Below are 21,340 nucleotides of genomic sequence, written 5' to 3'. Positions count from 1 at the left end.
CATCTCTTTTTGAATCTCAAATTTAACATATAAAGAACTGAGTGACTGATATTTTCCTCCAAAAATGCTCTTCTTGCAGCATTTCCTATCACAGTAATGGCAGCTCCATTCATCCTTCCGGGTACTCTGACAATATGTAGGCTCTCTTTCTCTCCATATCTAATCTATTGCAATGGTTTATCTTCAAAATATATTCAAAATCCAACCACATCTCTCAATTTCTACTACTGCCTCCCTGGTTCAAGCAACTGTTATCTGTAATCTAATTTTTTTCTAGTTTTCTAACTGGTCTCCCTGGTCCTGGCCTTGGATTCCTTGTGGTCTATTCCTAGAGATGCAGCCAGACGACCTTTTAAGAAATGTGAGATCTTGTCTTGTCTTTGTGCAAAACCTCCAATGAATTCTTCCACTGCGTATAGACATAAAAAGTTACAGGTCACTAAATAATGTGGTACTTTCATCACTTCTCTAACCTCAACTCAAACTACTTCCTCCCTGGCTGGCTTTGCTTTAGTCACACCCTCCTACTTGCTTTTCTTAGAAAACTCTAGACATCCATCTGTCTCACAGCCTTGGCTTTCTAGTACTTCCATTGAAATGCTCTTACTGAAAAAAACTGCATGACTCACTCCTCTTCTGTAAGTATTCATTTACAAATCACTTTCTTATCAAATATTGCAGATGTTCCCTACCCAGAGTTAGCCTAAGTAAGAGTTGAGGGCTCAGCCCTTCACACTTCTAAGTCAGCCCTAAATTTCTGACACCAGTTGCAAGTTCAGGGTCCCCAGGATACCCTCACTTTAGACTAGTCAGCTACAAATTCAGGGTCCTCATGGACTCCATAAGATTTGATTATTTGTTAGAATGATTCACAGAACTCAGGAAAGTGCTATAATTATGATTACAATTTTAATATAGTAAAAGTATATACATTAGAACCAATCAAAAGAACAGTATATAGAATAGGATCTGGTACTGGCAATGTTCCAAAAGCAGAGCTTCTGTGTCCTTGGAGATGCATTACCTTCATGCTATTAATAATGACAGTGTGCCCTTAGAGTACTGCCAACCCAGGAAGCTTACCTGAGCTGGAGCCCCGGATTTTGACTGTTTGTTTTGTTTTGTTTTGTTTTGTTTTTTTATAGGTGTGAGTGATTTAATTGTTGTCCATGTGATCAAGTTGGTATCATGTGACTCAAAGTTCTAACCTTCTAATCACATAGTAGGTCTTTCAGCCATAGCCATTCTTTCCTTAAGCTTCTCAGCATGAGTAACCCCACCCTGAGTCATGCCATTAACGAAAGTCATCAGGTACCCACCATGAGTCACTCTGTTAGCATAAATAATCAGTTATTGTGAAAAGTTCCAAAGATTTAAATGTCACCTCATAGGAACTGTGAACTATGTCCAATAAAATTCATTACATACCCCCTTACTACTGCCACACCTCACTGATACTTATAGTCATTTCCTATTATTCCTACTCTTCATTTTATTGTCTCTAGCAGCTATTATTATCTAATGTATTTTCCTTATTTATCTTGTTATTGTCTATCTTCCTCAAAGAATGAAAACTGCAAGAGGTGGGAATTTCTAATTTGCCATTGTTGAATTTTCTGTGACTTAAAGAAGACTGACCTAGTATGCATTCAATATTTGTTGAATGAATGAATGAATGTTCTCCTGAATTCAGATTCTCTAATAGCCTTTCAATTCTTTAAGTTAAAATACAATTTGATTTAAGTGTAATGACATGAAATATGAATCTATGAATATCTGCCTATTTAAGAAATTATACAATATAAACCATTACCCCTTAGCTGTCTTATGACAGTAGAATATTTCAACTTACAACTATTAATCGTGTCTTCATTTTACTAGATTGTAAAGCAAAAGGAAATATATTCACTTTAAAATAAGTTTATACCCTACTTAGACACCACTGCCTCTGAATTATTAGTAAAAAAAAAATCTTAATTTTAGTGTTAGTTTTGGTAAGCAACAATGGAGTTGATAACTGCAGGAAGACTTGATATGTGGACTTGAATGCATGCTACTTCATATCAAGCATGCTGAGTCAATTAATGCCATTAAAAATATCTGTTTATGAAATTAGTTGTCTAATCTGGGCTCGCACATCAATAGCAAGCAGATGATTAACCTGAAACACAGATGTTACAAAGATAATCTACTTTTTTGGTTACATAAGCTAAAACTTAAAAATTTTCAAACCTGCATAAGAAGAAAAGCATAATAGAAGGTCTTTAGACTACTTTTATATATCTCAAAGAACAAAAAATAATATGATAGTAAGTACAAAGCAAAAATTACTCTTGTTCATGGAAAATTATAGGCATTATCATTTTAAAGTTTCTATTTTAATTTTGCTACAAGAACAAAAATTATTTTTGAAAAATACAACAAGATGTTTAAATGTATCATAATTTTGAGCTTTAAATTGTATTGTGTTTCAAAATTGTATACCTGAAAAATATGTTGTATTTCACAAAGTTTTATAATTGCTACAGATAGGAAGAGAAAAATATCTCGTTAAATTTTAAAGTCTTTGGAGATTTCTTCAAATTATATAATAAAATGTTCCATCCTTTCAATCGCTATTTCAATCACGCCTTGAAAACTAAATTTGCTTCCATATGCAAAGGAACTTTATTATCTCTGAATTGTAATTCGGAGTGTCATGAGTTATTTCATGAGACAAAGTTTGTTAAATCAACACTGGCAGTGTCATTACCTCTTCACTCTTGAACTCAAGTACAAGTCAGCTCTGTTTAAGTCACCATTTGCAAAGCCAGAAATGAATGTGCAGCTAAAATGTTGTCATAAGTTAATTAGAGTGGAATTAGAAGACAAGTGGACAATTCGGGAACATAAGAATTGCTGTACCAAATCAGACCAATGGTTTTCCTTGTTTAAAATCCAGCCTCCAGCAGCTGTACTTGTTAGTTTCTAAAACTTTAAAGGAAAGGAAAATGACTCAATAATTCACCTAGACAAGAGTGCCATCTGTGAACTAGAGAAATCGCTTCATGACCTCTCTCAAATAATACCCTAAAGCAGGAGGTTTTAATCCTGTTATGATATGGGTTTAGTTTGAACAGCTCTGCTTATTAATAAATCTTATTAAATCACCCAGTTCTTAAGTAAAATCAACTAGTCTGTCAAGAAGCTATTTATCGCTAAAGCTCCTGAATTCATAATTGAGTCTGTCTGTGCCTATGATAAAATATAAGTTTATGGGACTTATTTGATACAAGTTCTTGATAGCAAAATCTGTCTCTAGATAATCATGTTGGATGAATGCCTGCTTCTCTTTCCAAAATCTACTGGGTTCACAGGCATTTGGAAAAAAAAACGCATTTGCTATCACTACTGCCAAACTTCCTATCCATACACGAGGTGTTGAATGATGAAGAATTTTATGTGCTGAACTTCTAAGAAAATTCAGCTGGAGTTTTTCTTATATGTTTTTGCTTAAGGCAGAATGCATCTGAGAGAAAGGAATGGCTTCCTAGTCCTTATCACTTTAGTCTTCTGTTTATGATGGAAGTACCTGTGACTACAGGTTTCTTAATTATTCTAGATGTTGCCCCCTGGTCAATAATTCTAAAATGTTATGTTCACAGTAAGTCATTTAGTAAAAAAAAAAACCCCAAGAATAGTAAATACCTGCAAGCTAAAGTCTAAACCATTTTTCTAGACTGTCAGGTCTTAATGTAATAGCACTACCATCCTAAAGCAATAACTCTGACAGTATCTCCTCTATCCTAGAATCCAAGAAAACTAGTTTTTCATTGTTATTTGAACTAAGATGAATGCTCATTATTTTTGCCTATCTTACTTATGTTCCTTGACTTTAGTTTTCCCAACTTTTTGTTCTGGTTCAGTTCCTTATTTCCTCTCCTTCAGCTAGAGTTCATTCCTTCCCTTATTTTCCTTCCAGACACAGAGATTGCTCCCTCTTCTGATGTGTCCCTTCATTTCTGCTTGGTTTAGGCTACCATCCCTTCGTGGTTCTTCGTTTTCATGGGTATTCTTGCTTGTAAATACCATGATGGAAACTCTGTTTCCTATATTTATTTCTATTTCCAATGCCTACAGCAATGTTTGACTCACAATCATTGCTTGAAAATATATTAAAGGAAAATCTATGGATTTTATACTTGGATCCCGTTTCCCAATGTTCACTATTGGAGTTTCTGTTTGTGTGACCAAGGTAATAATGTAGTATTGTGTGCTACAAAGGTGTAAATGAACCCAAAGCTGTAATTTCTAAAAAAGAGTCAAGTGGTATTGATTTAAAAACCACAAGGACGCTGTTGTCTGGGACCATAAGTTCTTTTTCTTTTCTGCTTGATCTCTCCATCCCTCAACCCCACCCCCATAGCTGTCATACTGCTCTCTAGTTATGAATCTGTCTCTGTTTTGCTTGTTAGTTCTGTTTCTTTATTGGATTCCACATATAGTGTTTGTCTTTTTGAGGGAGGTGGAGGAACAAGAGACTATATGAGGATAAATGGTAATGAAAAAATACAATAAAAAACAAACATAAAAAACACAATGAAAGATGGATATATCAGTACAAAAAGAGAATATGAATGTTTTGAATCAACTTAGACACATCATGTTAGGGAATGAAATAATTTTAAGCAGAAGCTGCAGCAAAAGCAGAGACATAAAAATAAAGAAGAGAATTATTAGGGAACTATTCCTAATTTCTGTTGGTTGGCTTATGAAGGGAATATCTGAAAATAAGTTTAGAAAAACGGGTAGCATCATGTTTATTAATCTTTATCTGAACTCACTGGGATTTATTAAAAAGGATTTAAAGCAGTGAACACATCTTCAAGAAGGTAAGATCAACTTAAAAGTGAGACTAAAGGCAATTTCCTAGACTAATGAGTTTATTACATAATAAGGAAATAAGTAATTGGTCCCATGCTCAGGAAGTAAGGATATCAAATAGAATAAAATAGATTCAAGATATATAGAGTAGATGGTATTAATGTTCATTGTGAAAATATTGAACCTGGAATAAGGGAAAAAGATGAAACAAAAATAACACTAACTTTTGAGCATTAAAAAAAGAAACAGCATTATTGAATAGAAAATTTGTTTTTCTCTATGAATGTTAAATAGAAATACATGTAAAAGGTTCTCCAAATTTTATTCCTTACAATTTTAACTAACTAGTGCTTCAAGGTACTGAAAACATTAATGCAAGTTCATTTAGGTTTAACCTCATCAAAACAAAATCCACGATTCTTTCTGACTTGTTAAAAACCTCTGGTTTTTTGAGAACAGTATTTTTTATCTAACGATGATTTCAGTAGAGCTATAATATATTTCTTTAATTTTTTAGAAATCCAGATGGGACCCAGAATAGTAGTACAAGATGGCCTGTCTTCAAAAGCACTGAACAAAAATATATAACCTTGAACACAGAGTTACTGAAAGTAAATACGAAGTTACGTGCTCAACAATGCCGATTCTGGACACTGTTTTTTCCCAAAGTCTTGGAAATGACAGGTGTGTGTTTTTAGTCTTTGGTTAAATATTTGGTTGTGAATTATGTAAAAGGGGGAAAATTAGACTACCCAAGCCATGGAAATGGAGTTAATCTGTGACGTTATAATTACTTGATTCCAATGAGTCCATTATATTAACAACTTCTTTTCCTGCAAGTTTGGATATGTTTTAAGGGCCTACTATATGAGTAGCATTTTATTAAATAAAGAAACCTAAAATATAAAATTTTCCCTAGAAGATCTTAAAGCAGTAGTGGAACTAAAATAGGGTACTACGTTTTATTCAGCCAATTTTTGTGTAATTAATTAATGAATAATGAATAAATAAATATATAAAATTAAAAATATAACTGTAACTAAAACTAGAACAAAATATAATTTATTCTCATAGGTAAAACCCTTATTTATTCTCATAGTATAACCCTTAATTCTAAGGGACAAAAATCTCTAGAGGGTGGTTGGCAGGGCAGGGGAGAGCAATGGGGAAGAATTGGAACAACTGTAAAAGAATAACAATAAAAAAAGGCAAAAAAACAAACAAAAAGCAAAGTACAAATGTTTCTAAATACATTCAGAACTTAGAGATATTTATCTAAGAACATGCACATATGTTACATAATACAATAAACAGATACTATTTTAGTTAATGAATCTTCAACAAGTGACTTTTTAGACTTATATAAGGAAACACTAGGAAAATTGGTTCATGATATAATATTATTTCCAAACTCACCAGTGAAAATTTAAATCAACTTAGATATCCAACATGAATGATAACATCTTTTGTGATAAGAATAACATCCATATCCAACTCAAAAACTGGGTTTAAAATCCCCAGTTGTTTATAACCCGTGTGGCTCTTCTAGTTGATTTCTAGCTTAATTTTTTCAAATAAAAGTAATTGACTTTCAACCATCAGACATATCGCTGGCTAGTTCCTTTACACTTTACCATTCTGTTCTTCATAACAGTCTATAATTTTCAGACTATATATTAAATATCACAAAATAGTAGCTGCTTTTAGTTTCTCATTTAGAGAGGGAAGGCGTTAGTTTCAGGCAAATGTGGGCACAATCAAGGCTGTATTTAATGGTTTAATATGCCTTCTGATTATCAGAAATTATTCGACAAAATTATAATTATGTACCCCATCTGTTTGGGAAATGTTTCTGATATACAAATGTTCTGCATATTACCAAATGTTCTGTGACATAAATTATATCCAGAGATGGCCTCCGCATCCTTTGGCAGAGATAAAGTGATGCCCTTGTATCCTCCAGGGTGAATAACAATGAAATAACATTTGTAATCTGCTAACAGAGCAGAAAGGTGCCATTTAACATATCACAACTACACGTTCTTAATTTTTACTTAAAATATTTTAAATGAGAAGGTGGTAATTTGAGAAAAAGTAAGAGACGGGTTGGAGGTATTGTAAATGATTAATTTATTATAAGCAAACTGAGCCATTCTGCTTCAGGCACATATGATCTATTGTAATTTATTTGTTGATAAAATACAATTTGAGTATTAACAGTTTCTGAAGATGTATTTCAAATATTTTTCTCTAAATATTCAAATGCCACAAAGTTGATTTAATAAACAAACTTTGAAATTTGGAGCTAACTTCTACTCCTTCTTATGCAGTGCTGAACATTTCTGTAGTTTGAGCAACTCTGGGTTAGTGTCATGCTCTGGGGATAGTTCCATATTCTTTGAAAATATAACTAATTTTTTAGCATTATTTTTCTCAGATAATTTCTGCAAAAATGTTACATTAAATACATTTTATACATTTTAAATTAAATACATGCTATTTTATAACATCAAAAATGTATTTTTAATAGTAAAAATTACATTAAAACAAAGAAAAACAATGTAAAAATAAAGGTTTTTAGGTTTTATAAATAATGCAGTTTAAAAGATTAAAAGCACATGTTCTTATCATACCTTATATTTTTCCAAGTTGCAAGACTTCAAACATTTAAATTTTTGATGTTTTGAAAATTGAAGTTATTCAGATGACTTGGGTGAAAGTTTATATGAAAACATTATTTTTAAAAATGAAGCTTTACAAGTAGAAGAAATTTTCGAAGAATGGTTATAGACTGGATTTTTTAAAAGGAGAAATGTAATGCTTACCTCACTTGAGATTAAAATACAATAAGTTTTATAAGTACCACCTGAGCAATAGTTTACATCTGAGCAATAAATGTTCTTAAATAAAATAACCCCTAAGACTTGTTTAAACACATGAATTCTAGCACTTCTTTCAAACTATACTTTAGCACATGCCTATGCTGTTATTGTGAGCACCTGCAAGAAATAAAATGTGTAGTATTTGCTTCAAGTGTTATCAAATTCTAATTTTTATTTAAAATATAACTATAAAATCTCAGACTTGTTTGGGGAAAAAAATAAATAGAGAAATGACCCATTTAATGTCAATAAGAAATTAACATTTTTCACTAAAAGTGAAAGAGTAAGTTTATTTAAAAGAAAAATATTATTTTTACATCTTCCTAATAAAAACAAATATTAGGTCCATTGGTTCCTTCTTAGGCCTTTGAATAAATCATGAAACATCATTACTTGCCAAAACTAAAACAGAACACATATAATTTTAAGAGCTAAGGTACCACTTGGATTGGTCACTTTGAAGAAGCATGTACTTTTGTTTGCTAATCTGTTAGCAGAAATGAAAACCAAAATGATAGTGGAAAATTAATTTGGGGAAAAAAAGAGCTTTCTGTTTCATATTCTCGATTTTCTATTCTTTGTTAAAAGCAAAACAAAACAGAACAACAACCACCACCAAAAAGTAAAAATAAAAATTTGGGGTACCCTATAATTAAATCAAATTATATTTTTGCTCACTTTAAAACTACAGGAAATCTTCACAAAGCCTAGCCTGAGTTTATAGTAATTCACTCTATTGTATCATCACACACTCAAAATTATAAACAGGATAACTAATAAGTTCTGATATACTGCATAAAGAATATGCATTTCTTGGTAACTTTAATAATTTGTCAACAAATATGAAAATAAGCAAGTAATAAGAGGGATAGGATAGGTTTTCAGTGAACTCTCAAAATACATAAACTGTTTTAATTATAATGCTCAGCACAATTCAATATCAATTTAATTTTTTCTTCAAACTTGACCTCCGTAAGAATTTTCAGTTGAATTACTTCTTGGTGTTTATTTTTTCTAATTCTCAGACTTGACTAAATTGAATCAGCTCCTTTGAAAGATTCCTTTTTTTTTAATTGGACAAAATATGGTTTTATTATTATTATTCTTTCTGTAGGAAAAAAGGATTGACCTGTATTTTTTTATTTGTTTTGTTTTATTCCAAATGAGACAACAATGTGGACAAATCAAAGTTTACAAAAGAACTGAAAAAATTTTGTCAATATGTATATGAACTACAGGTATTGATGTAGCTGTACATGGATTCAGTAAAGAGCAATTAGGAATACATTTTTGTGATAAGGACAGTAAATTCATTAGTGGACCTCCCAGTAGCTGCATAGAGCTTGATTCCATAATGTACACACCATCTTATTTATCCTCACAGTAACACTGAAAAATAGAGAATACTATCCCCATTTATAGTGGAAAACTAACTTGAAAAGTAAGTGGTCAAGCCAGAATTTCAACTCAATGTCTCTAGAAAATCTATACTGTTCTTTAATCACACTGTTGAACCTTGTTTTTGTTTTTTTGTTTTGGTGAAGTATTGTTTTATTTTTTTTATTTTTACTGGAGGACATACTTAGAGAGGAAGGGAGAGAGATAGAGGAAGAGAGAGAGAGAGGAATGTGGATATGAGAAAGAAACATCAATCAGTTGTCTTTCATATGCACCCCAGCTGGGGACAAAACCTGCAACCTAGGCATGTGCCCTGACCTGAATCAAACACGTGACCTTTTGGCCCATGGGTGGACGCTCCAACCAACTGAGCCACATCGGCCAAAGCTGTAGTACCTTGTTATCTACATTTTACAGATGGTAAATCCATGAACTCATAAGTAAGTCCCATTTTGGAGGACATAATGAAGGAGAAAAACTTTCAGTTTGGGTTTTGATTTATGTCATGAGACTCAAAATATTTTATTATTTCTTTATTATTGTGTATTTAGTTTCTCTGCATTCTGTTAGAAAATAATGAAATGATTTATATTTTATAGTTTCAATGTTCAGTACTTCTAAATGAAAAATATAGTCAGGTTTACAGAACATTTATACAAAATAAAGTTAAACATTAAATACAATAAATCATAGAGATGCTTGATTACGACACATAAGGAAATAAATTTTCTGTATATGAATCAATAATTTTGGAATTATTCCAACAATAAGAAAATAAAATCATATCTGAGACAGTTTCTCTAAGTATTAGAATTTACAGTCTAAGTGCTAAATTGCCAATAATGTATTTGTTATATCTACATTTTTGGGTTTTTTGAACTTTATAGTGTTTATTTCATGCAAGTAACATTTTAAACATATTAGTTATCATAAAATAACATAAAATGGATAATTTGGTTTGATATTTAATACCTTTCTTCCACATCAAATGTTTTTTAACTCTAGAAAAGTTCTATTATTCACAATGAAGTTACAAGTCATTGACCTTTAGAAGTATTTTTTGCATAAAAATGGGACATTTTTGTATAAACTCTTAGATATTTGTCCACTTTTCAAACATGAACATTGGAAACCTAATTTTAATTAAACTTTAGAGAATATTTTGATGGTTACACAAATATTTTAATTATTTTTATTTGTATGTACTATCATTGACTGCACCTCATTATTAATAGTATGAATGAAAGGATGATACTTTTTATTTATATTACAGTGTAAGATCATATGAACTGTTTACTCTAAATTAATATCTTAAAATTTATAATTATTTTTTAAAATTCTTAACTGAAAATTATATATTTTTAAAAAGTTTAAGTCCTTATTTTTAAGAAAATAAAAATAACTTAAAATTTTGTTTTTAAATCAATGGTTAGCTCAGCATCCTAAGTGTTTAAAAAATAAGAGAGCTACAAAGGTATAAAATACTTAAAAATGTAAATAATAAAAACTGTCTTTAGACTTATCTATTTATATTTGGAACATACATATATTATCTTAAAAGTTTTTAATTTAAAAGTTTCTATTGTCACAAACTTTATTCTTTAATGTAGGTATATGCTTTCAAATAAGTCAAGACTTCAAGGTTTTCGTAGTATACTGACAGACCGTTTTTAGTTCATTGTCTCTCATTATTTTTGACATAAACACCTCTCTCCCTTGACACATACATATACTTTACCGATTACTGGAATGCAGATATTATTTTATTAGTCTCTCTAATTTGCAAAGCAATTAATAAACTGTTTTCTTATACTAGTTTCAATAAACTGTTTTTAATTACTAAGCATTATTTGGAATTAAAATATATTGATATTGGATGAGTGCAAAATTGATATAGAATTCCAATTTCAAAGTTATCTATGCAAACAAATATTGTGACGTAAACATTTTCATCAGAAGTAATACTCTGAAATATAATGATGTATGTAAGATGTATTACAAATTTTGTTGAGTAGGGTAATCAAGAAAATAAATACTATCTATATATTTTAAGAAATATACACCCATATTTGCATTTTATGTATTATACATTTTCATATTTTATATACACTTTGTGCAAATACATTATTTGCATTTTATATAATATATAACATTTAAAGCTATTCAGGTAGTAAGAAAAGCTGATAATAAATAATGAAAAAAAAATTTCTGTGCAGTGTACTTGAAAATGTGGCATATGTAATAAAAGTTATTTTTCAATTAATGTAAAGAGAAATTAAATTTAGATTAATTCAATTTATACTATGTTTTACAGGAAATATTGATGACGCAGAACAAGAATGGAAAGCAGGATTCCATCGCTGGAGCAATTACATGATGGACTGGAAAAATCAATTTAATGATTACACAAGCAAGAAAGAAAGCTGTGCAGGTCTCTAATTGATAGATTTACCCTTTATAGAATGTTCATTTTCCTGTAAACCAAGACAAAAATATCAGTAACTCTCTTACACACATAGTAAGGAAGCTATTATATAGCTGAACAAAAATGCCAGAAGGATAATATTGACTTCTTACATCTATCAGTTAGTATTGTACCTAGCATCCCGAAACCCAAATAACTAGAACATGTTTAATTAAATTTCATAATTTAAAGTCTGACTATTAATTACTTGCATATTAAAATGACTTACAGCTTCAAATTCTTTACTTTCCAAATAACTTCAATATTTATTTCCTAAAAAGTATCTGTATTATCTTTTTAGATGCATGTTGATTTGCATTACCACTCATGAAAGGGTATCTTTCTCAAATGATTAGGTCTTGAAATACTGGATACTATAATTAATTTACAATGCTGTTTCATCTAATTAATTAATTTCATATTAATGAGTTACAAAAAAGAATCAGAAAATAAATACCCTTTGTTTTTAATATAAAACAAGAGGGAATCTTAAAATAAGAAGCATGGTCAATAGGACAGAAACAAAATGTTGCTACTAAGAGACAAAATGTAAAACAATATACTTTTAAAAATATTTTTAAAATTATATATACTTAGAATCCTCAAATGATATTCTTCATTCTTTCAACTCTTGCCCTTTTGCAACTCCCCTCTCCTTGACCCTTCCCAAACATGTACATATGTAAATTGTTCCTCCTTTAACTAAAAAAAAAAAAAAAAAAGTGAATGAGCGGAAGCCTAAAGTCGGAAGTTAGGTACCATCTGGGATAGAAAAATCTGGATAGACCCAGAAATATTAGGAACAGTTTTTCAGTTTTCATAAGATAATTGTTCAATTCCAAGAAACAAATATTCATAATTTTGAAAGACAAATAATATTATTTTTTATAACTTAAACATTTACAAAGCTGCATTTACTAACTTGCATGACAATGGAACATATCTAGTGAATAAATTCACTGTAATTCACTAAAGGGGACAATTCCAGATGTTAAGTTTCAAAAACTGGCAGAGACTTGTTGCTTATGCTAATTAAAAATTGAAAACCAGCACTCAATGTATAACAAAGTGAGTCTACACATCCCCACACTGTTGGTTAAAGTATATCTCATTTTCTTTTTTTCCTGTGTGTCTATAGTTAGAGCTAGTATGGGTCTGCCATCCTCACTCAAAATTCATGTTACTTCATCAACTTCAGCTGCTTGGAGAGTTGTTATACAAGCCAAGTCACTTTTGATAGCATTTCAGTATTGTTAGAAATGGATAATTTTGCTTTATGGTTCTTCCCTCATCCCGAGATGAAGAAAAAAAACCACAAATGGTAGGTGAATTATCAGGCTTTCAGTTCTACACCATCACCTTGATTACAGGCACCATTCTTCCAGGACCTATTATGCTTTTCAGAACCACTTGAGCCTCTTTTTGATGTGGAATATAGGATATATGAAATGTCAGGATGAAGGGTGTAGTTTTTAAAGGTAAAAATTAATTTCTGATCAATCAAAAAATAAATTTCATGAATAAATCTTAATGTAATTTTAACAGAATATTCTAATAAATGGAACCTTCCTGACATTGCTGAAGAAGAAAGACAAACTCAACAGTCAGTATAACTTCCTGTTGCAGTTGTAGCCTTAAAGAATTTAAAAAAAATGTTCTCTGTATAGTTTATTTTAAAATTAAGATGGTAAAAATTATAGGAAATACAAGTTTTCTGACTGAATATTCTTAATATGAAGATAAACCAATAGGGCTGTTTGCTGATACAATCTTTGTGGAACCTTCAGAAGGTCAAAGAATAAAGCAAGGACCACCACAATTAAACACACACAAGTAGGTGCATAAATACATGCATTTATACATACAGAAGTCTATTAATGCTCAACAAAAGATCAGTGTAAAAAAAATTTCACTAAATTAGTCCAAGATGGGGTAAAAAGGGGATTTTGCCATATTAAAAAAAGGAGAATGCATTATAGTCATATGATATAGCCATATCAAGTATCAAAAACTAATGTAAGATATAATCTGAGACTGTATCCAAAGAAACCCAAAACACTAATTTGAAAGAGTATATGCATTCCTTGCAGTGTTATTTACATTAGCCAAGATTTGGAAGCAGCCCAAGTGTCCATCAGTAGATGATGGATAAAAAGCTGTGGGTACATTTACATAACACTACAGGGTCATAAAAAAAGAAAGAAATCTTACCCTTTGCAACAGCATGGATGGACCTGGAGAACATTATGCTAAGTGAAATAAGCCGTCAGAGAATGACAAGCACCATATGATTTCACTCATATATTAAATCCAATTAACAAAATAAACGAACAAACAAAATAGAAACAGACTCACAGATAAAGAAAAGACTGACACAGCGGGGAGAGGGGTTAGGGGGCTGGGTGAAAAAGGTAAAAGGATTAAGGAAAAAAAAAACCGTAATTTATTTCCCTTTTTAAATTATTTTTTAAATTTCCTTCTACAGTTCAGGAAGGAAAAGGAAAAAAAAAAAACTTAACAAAGAAGTTTCTGGAGAGTAAACTATAAAAATGTATTTAACAATATTAAAAATTCTAAAAATTTTTGAAATGAATATGCTGAGAAATGATCTAGTTGTCTGCCGGCCTATCTGTGTATGTATTATCTATCTAGGATAGCTACTCCAAATTTTAACTATAGGGTAGGAAAAAAAATAGAAACACCGCAAAATATTACTGGTATAGCTAATTCAACCTATAAATTCAAAGTTATTGCCTTGACCAAGGTAGTCTTAACTTTCCCCTCAGTTTGACAGCTTTGGACAGATTTTTTTCGGAATGCCTCTGACCTATTTCAGAAAGCTTCCCATTGTTAATTCTTTCCCTGTCTCTTGAAATATATGTAAATATTCCAGCCTCTTGTCAGATTTACTACACAAGAAATATATTTTTCAAGAACTTGGGAAATATTGCTTTGAAACTAGACATTAAAAAGATAGTGACATTCATCTGCCAGTCTCTGTAGGAAGATAAGTTCCTAACTTTGAAGGAAGCCAATTACCAAACACAGATTGCCTAATCACAGAGAAAAAAACATTTGTAAATTCAATAATAACTCAATGTGTTCAACGCAACCCACTGGTCAACCCTTTCCAATGTCCTCAAGCACTTTTTCACTAACATACCTTAGCACTTAAAAACTTCACAGTTTTGTTTCAAACGAGTTTAATTTCTCTCCTCTATTGCAGCAGTCTTGAGTAAAATTGTCCCTTCCTATTGACTTTGTCCAGTACAGTTTTTACTTTAACAGCCTAAACCAATATCCAAGACATCTTAAAAGACCTAAGACCCATCACAATTCTACCTATTTTCTATTTCCTAATCGGGAAAATACAAATGTTTTTCTTGTAGCACATATCTTTCAGAAAAAATGACTCTCTTAATAACCTAACAAAAAGGGTGGTAGAATTGGATTTATTGAATACCCATTTTTTGGTGGATTTTCTCTAATATATTTTAGATGTTAGACAGATAATAGTTTGCTTACCTGTGTCAATTTTAAGTTTTTGATATTTTTAATTTTTAGCATTTACTTAATATTTCAGAATATTTTTTCTTCTTCATTTCTACATCAAATTTAAGTTTTCATAGGGATATTGTTTTCCTGATAGAATGGCTATGAACAAATTCATTTTTCACTTAACATTTTTAAAAAAGTTTTCTCTCATCTCCTTTCTTTTTGTTAATGTAAAGTAATAGTTACAGGTTCTTGTGCTGTGGTCTAGAAGTCAATGGTGATATAAAGGATTAGGTTTATGTCTATAATGCAAATTTTCATTATACTGTTAGGCCTTTGGGAACAGACCCTAGGAAATGTGATTCCCAGAAACATTGGTTTGGATGGAACAAAACTTGGTTTAGCCACGGCTTTTTCGCCACATCAATGGGAATGAGCCTGTAGTCTATAGCTCCAGGCACAAAACAACAATTTTCATCCAAGAGGACTCTTCCTTTCCCACTGTTCTTAAAGATATTTCTCTGGTTTTCTTTAGCTGAAGTGTGCTATCTTTGTTTTATAGTATTGTAATATGCTAATTTTGAAGTTACTATCTGTGCAAGGCAATAAGTGAGTGAAAAACTCAAATGCTAACATCTGCTGTGGCATTTCAATTTTAAACCAAATGTGTCTATAATATTCTCTCTGGTAAGTGAATTAACATTTTCACATAACCATGATTGATAAAATTTTAATAATCTCCCTTGGAGTTTTCTCTTTGAAGTCATGTGAAAAATATTAAGTAAAAATTCTAACAGAACACTATTCCTTCTCTCTCTCTCTCTTTTTTTTTTTTTTTTTTTTTGTAGACTTTTGAAGATTTCAAAAACAGAGAGTAAGTACCATGCCCTTTCTCTCAATTCCCCTGTCATTAAAGCCAAGTAGAGGGGCAGCTATTTATTTCTCTTAGAGTAGATGTAAGGCTACCAAGGACTGTGTCAAATTCCAGAACACCTAAGCTTCTTGATCACTGTCTAGCACTGCTATATAGAATTCTATTTCATATACATTTTTCGGTCCCCGGAAAAATATTCTGACATTTCTATGATGTCTTTTAATCATCTTTTCAACCTTTTTTAACTGTCACTATTCCTTTAAAGAAGAAATATTTAAATCATTAAATGTTAAGGTACTGGTGAAAAGTATCACATTACTAGTATCACTTTACTGGATATCATTTTATTTAATTTACCTGGATCCCACCTAAATAAATTCAATAGTGTAATATTTTGGGACATTTCCCCATAAAAAAAAACACCCCTACTTAACAGACTTTAAAGGCCACTTTAGAGAAAAACTACTTGTACCACAAAAGAAGACAGGTATGTGAGGTCCTCTATCTTCAAAACAATTTGATGATTCATATCCATATACCAATTAATAATCATCTATTTTTCTGTTTTATTTATCTGTAAAAAATAGTATTTGTCAAAACTTTTAAAATGTGTGTTTATTGAAAAACATCTTAGAAAATATAAAAAAGAAAAAAATTGTAATCATACTAACTAAACATAACTTTTAAAGTTTTTAAATATATATATATATTTTTGTCTACTACAAAAACGTATATGCTTACATATTTTAAAATACGTATCAGTATGCACTAAGATAAATTTTCATTCACTATTTATTCATTTAAGGTATTTGTCCAAAAATGTTAAAGAAATGAACAAAGATTTTCTGCCTAAACAACTGGTTGAATGAATTTATTATATTCTGATAGAATAGAGGTATAGGTCCAGAAGGTCTAAATAAAGAAACAAGAGTTTGTATGAGAATGTGTTCACTGTCAGATGTCTATTAGGTATCTAAGAAAGAGACAGAAAGAAAAAACACTTTGTTAAACAAGAGATGAGTGGAAGGACGATGTCTAGATTAGAGATATAAATTAGGTTCTCTCCAGCATCAAGATGTCATATAAAGCTATTGGACTGAAGGAGATTACCTAGAGATTGAGTGTAAATCTGGACTGAGCAGAGCCAGCTTTCCAGCACTGAGCTTTGATTTGAAGTTTAAGTCTCTGTTAAGCTATAGTGCTTATTGTCAGACTTTGATACAGTAACTTTTTTTCATAAGTTTCTAAACTTGACTCATCGCCCTTCTGACTAATTCAACAACATTTTTCTCTAGGGAAAATAAACCAAGTTTTTTTTTATAGCTAAGAAAATATTTTGGTTGTCTTTGCAAATAAATGAATATTTGGTTATATTTATAATTTCATCATTTAAATATATTTTCTTCAATTCCATAGAATTATCTATAGAATAAAAATCTTAAAACAAGTAGAGTTTTGTTTCCATGCATATAATCTGTATCTCTGTATGGATACTTATAAGATTTATGTACACACTGCATACATACATATAACTCATAGGCTAAATAATGAGCCCCCAAAAGACATCTACTTCCTAATCCCTGGAACTTGTAAATGTTACTTTGTAGTACATCAGAAAATTTTTGCAGAAATTATTAAGTTGAAAATCTTGAGAGGAGGAGATAACATTGGATTATCCAAGAGAACACTAAATGCTATCACATGTATTTTTATAAGAGAGAAGTTGAACGAGATCTGACACACAGAAGAGGAGAAAGAAGGCAACGTGACCACAGAGGCAGAAATAGGAGATTCAGCCACAAGCTAAGGAAGGTCAGCAGCTATCAGAATTTGGAAGAGACGAAAATATGAATTCTTCCCTGGAGGCTTTGGAGGGAAGGTGGCCCTGCGACACCTTGGTTTTGACACAATGAAACTGACTTCAGATTTCAAACTTCTAGAACTCTAGGGGAATACATTTGAATTGTTTTAGTCATCAAGTTTGTGTTATTGTATTACAGCACTTGTAGGAAACTGAAACGTATATTTGTATATAATCTCACCAAGATATATCTAATTATTATTTATCTAACATAATCTTCCCTAGGTTTCAAAGGTATTTTCAATATTCTAGTTAAAATGTATCTTCATTTTGTGACAATTTTCAGATATATACCTGTTACTTTTTCTCTGTCCACTCTATTCTCACCTCCTGTGGTCCTATTATTCTTGGTTCCAATGACCTGTGTCTGTCCCTCTTTAGCCTCACTTTAATTTATATTTCTTGATTTCCTTAGAAATAGTCTTGGGACAGTTCCTCAATAACATTTGCTCCTCCTTCCAGATTTGCTTTCTATATCTAATCTATCATTTGAATACCACCATTATTATTAAATTTTGTAATTTTTGTTTTGCATCCCATATAGTTTTTTTCTTATTTCAATTTATTCTCTTTATTATTTGTTATAATTTTATAAATGTAAACATGTCCTTTAATCTTTCAAAATAGAATTTATTATTCATAAATATTCTAAAACTTGCTCATTTTTGTGCATTAACAATTTCAGAAACAAATATTCTTTGGATATAATCATTTCTTTCATTCCTTTTAGATGATTTACTTTTCCATAGTCCTGTGCTAACACATTATGTGATATAAATATTGACATGAGTTTTGGCAGGAATATGTAAGAATTCCTGGTCAAATCCTTAAGAAACAGATAAAAGAAGAGGAAATAGATTATATTTAATATAGTTTTAACCTCTCAGTGGTAGTTCTTAGAGGAAATTCTAGTGGAAGGCCTTGTCACAGAAAGGATTTTTATCTTAGTTCCAGAAAGTTTCTTCTCCAAGGTAGGTGGGATAGACATAAAATTGCTTTAGCAATGTACTGAAAATACCAAAGAAAATAGTTTGTAACATATATGATAGTCTAGCCACAATGTTGTACACCTGAAACTAATATAAAGGAATATTAAATGGCAGCTCTAATTTAAAGTGAATTAAAAAATAAAATAGCTCCATTCATAATTTCTAAAAAAATATCATGTTCAGACAGGCTCTTTATTAGATAGAAAATCAGCACTGATTTCTGATCAAGAGGAAGCTACTTCTACCATATAATTTCACTCATATGTGGAATCTAATGAACAAACTGAATTAATAAGCAAAATAGAGACAGACTCATAGCAGGCTGACAGCTCTGGGGGTGAGGTGGGGTGGGGGGGTTGAGCAAAAAAGAAAAAAAGAAAGAACTCATGGACATGAACAACAGTGTGGTGATTATAGGAGGGGGGGTGGTAGGTGGAGGTTGAAGAGGATATGGGGGAATAAATGGTGATAAAAAACAAAAAGATAATAATTTTAAAAATTACTATGAAACACACACACACACAATGATAAAGCTACTTCTTCCTAGAATTTCCATCATTTTAGCTTCTGTAGTTTCTTAATAAAACAAGTGTGACTCTTACATATTATTTTTCATTTTACTTCTTTATTTTATTTCACACTATTTCAACCTTGCATGACCCTTGGATGCACCAGGATTTACCTTCAGAGGTCTATTTTGCTCTTTGTCTAACTCAGTTCTTAGTACTAGAAATATGGTTATTTTAAATGGTAGAGTCCAAATGAACACAAAGGTATCATTAAGCTAAGAGATTTAAATGACTTTTTAAATACAAATTTTATTTGAATACAATTTCCTTCAATAATAAACTAAGAAAATCATGTCCTAATTAAATAAAGCACTAAGAAAAATTCCTGCCTTACACAAAATATCTGCAAATTATTTATCTCAGAATTCAATTCATTTAAGTTAAGAAACCCATGCCAGATGTACAGAAAGATGCTAGAATAAAAAGGAAGAAAACAGAAATAAATAATTGACAAAAAAATTTCATCTCTGGGCCCTGGCCTGGTAGTTCAGATGATTAGGACTTCTTCCAGATATGCCAAGGTTGAGGGTTTGCACTCAGGTCAGGGCACATACAAGAAGAAATCAATGAATGCATAGACAAGTGAAACAACAAATCAATGTTTCTATCTCTCTCTCTCTCTCCCTCTCTCTCTCTCTCTCTCTGTCTCTCTCCCTTCTCCCCTCAAAAAAAAATCAATAAACAAAATCAATTATCTCTGGAAACACACTTTAAAAGAATAACAGTGAATGACTGAGGGAGGAACTAGATGGCTGTGATTGATGTGAAATTGATAATTTGTTTTACATGTGTTCTCTTTAAGTACCTTTTATACTTTGCAACATGTATGTATATTACCTATTTGAAACAAATAATAGCATGTAATTTTTAAAAAGCAACTAAATTACTTGCTGAATTATTCTTGGGGGAAAAGTTCAGTAACAAGAACGGAATATTCATACTGTTGCTTTTGGCAGGCATTGTTCAGAATTATAATAAATGTTGCAATATGAGTCCATCCAACATGTTACTACCTCCAACTACTTGGAACAGCATTTTGCTGCAAACTAATCCATGAAGGCTGTGTTTTTCAAAATCATATATTTGACAAGATATTTACTAAAGTTCTTCTATGTCTATAGATAACTGATTACACCTGCCCTTAACATTTCTAGGCCAAAGTGGCTTTTCCATGCTCTGTGGTGCATAACTCGGGGATCTCAAGCAGGGCATTGATTCTTTTTTTCACAGAGAAAAAAAATAGCCAATAAAACTATTTAAATGAAAATATAATTTATAGTCTTTAATTTCCATAATGGAAAGTTCAAATAGGCACTTATTCTTTACTTCAATCAATTGTAGAATGTATCTCTATCCTAGGTGGTTGGTATAGATAAAATGGATATGAGAACCTCCCTAGCCCAGGTCATTCCTCTCATAAGATAAAGGAAAAGTAGCACCAGCATTTTGGTATCACAACCACACACTACCAGAATTCCTTTGACCTTCATGTTACCCATACACACGCCCTTCTTTCATTTTTCTGCTAAGGTATAACAGGATGGTAATGAAGAGCAAAAAGCAAGAATATTATGCCCATGAAAAAAGTGAAGGATCAAGGAGTACAAATTGGTAGTTACAAATAGTCATGGGGATGTACAGTACAGTATAGGGGATAGAGTCAATAATATTGTAATAATTATGTATGGTGCCAGGTGGGTACTGGAAATATTGAGAGAAATGCTTTGTAAAGTATATGATTGTCAATCCACTATATTGTACACCTGAAGCTGATATAAAATAATATGGAATGGCAACTGTAATTAAAAATAAACTTTTAAAAATTAATAAAGTAGCTGTACTCATAATTTCTAAAAAAAATATGTTTAGGCAAGCTCTTCATCAGATAATTGGGTCTGATTTCTTATCAAGAGAATGCTACTTGTACCATATTATTTCACTCATA

At 31.1% G+C, this 21,340-nt stretch overlaps 1 protein-coding gene across 2 annotated transcripts in view; it reads left to right on the top strand.

Moving 5' to 3' along the window:
• Positions 1–16,242, top strand: part of BCHE (butyrylcholinesterase) — a 58,769-nt gene extending 42,527 nt beyond the window's left edge. Inside the window, exons 3-5 of one of the 2 annotated variants that reach the window (XM_090273476.1) lie at positions 5,381–5,547; positions 11,458–11,574; positions 15,951–16,242. In XM_090273476.1, coding sequence (XP_090129602.1) covers positions 5,381–5,547; positions 11,458–11,574; positions 15,951–15,958 — 292 coding nt within the window. In that variant the 3' untranslated portion in view covers positions 15,959–16,242. Of the gene's footprint in view, positions 1–5,380; positions 5,548–11,457; positions 12,657–15,950 lie in introns of those variants that run through there. The other variant, XM_090273484.1, reaches the window with a different exon arrangement.
• Positions 16,243–21,340: the final 5,098 nt, after the last annotated feature.

Source organism: Furipterus horrens, unplaced genomic scaffold (genome assembly GCF_987537825.1).
Source record: "Furipterus horrens unplaced genomic scaffold, mFurHor1.1.pri manual_scaffold_1, whole genome shotgun sequence".
Lineage (NCBI taxonomy): Eukaryota > Metazoa > Chordata > Mammalia > Chiroptera > Furipteridae > Furipterus > Furipterus horrens.
The sequence above is the reverse complement of the archived record's forward strand: the minus strand, read 5'-3'. Positions and strand labels throughout refer to the sequence as shown.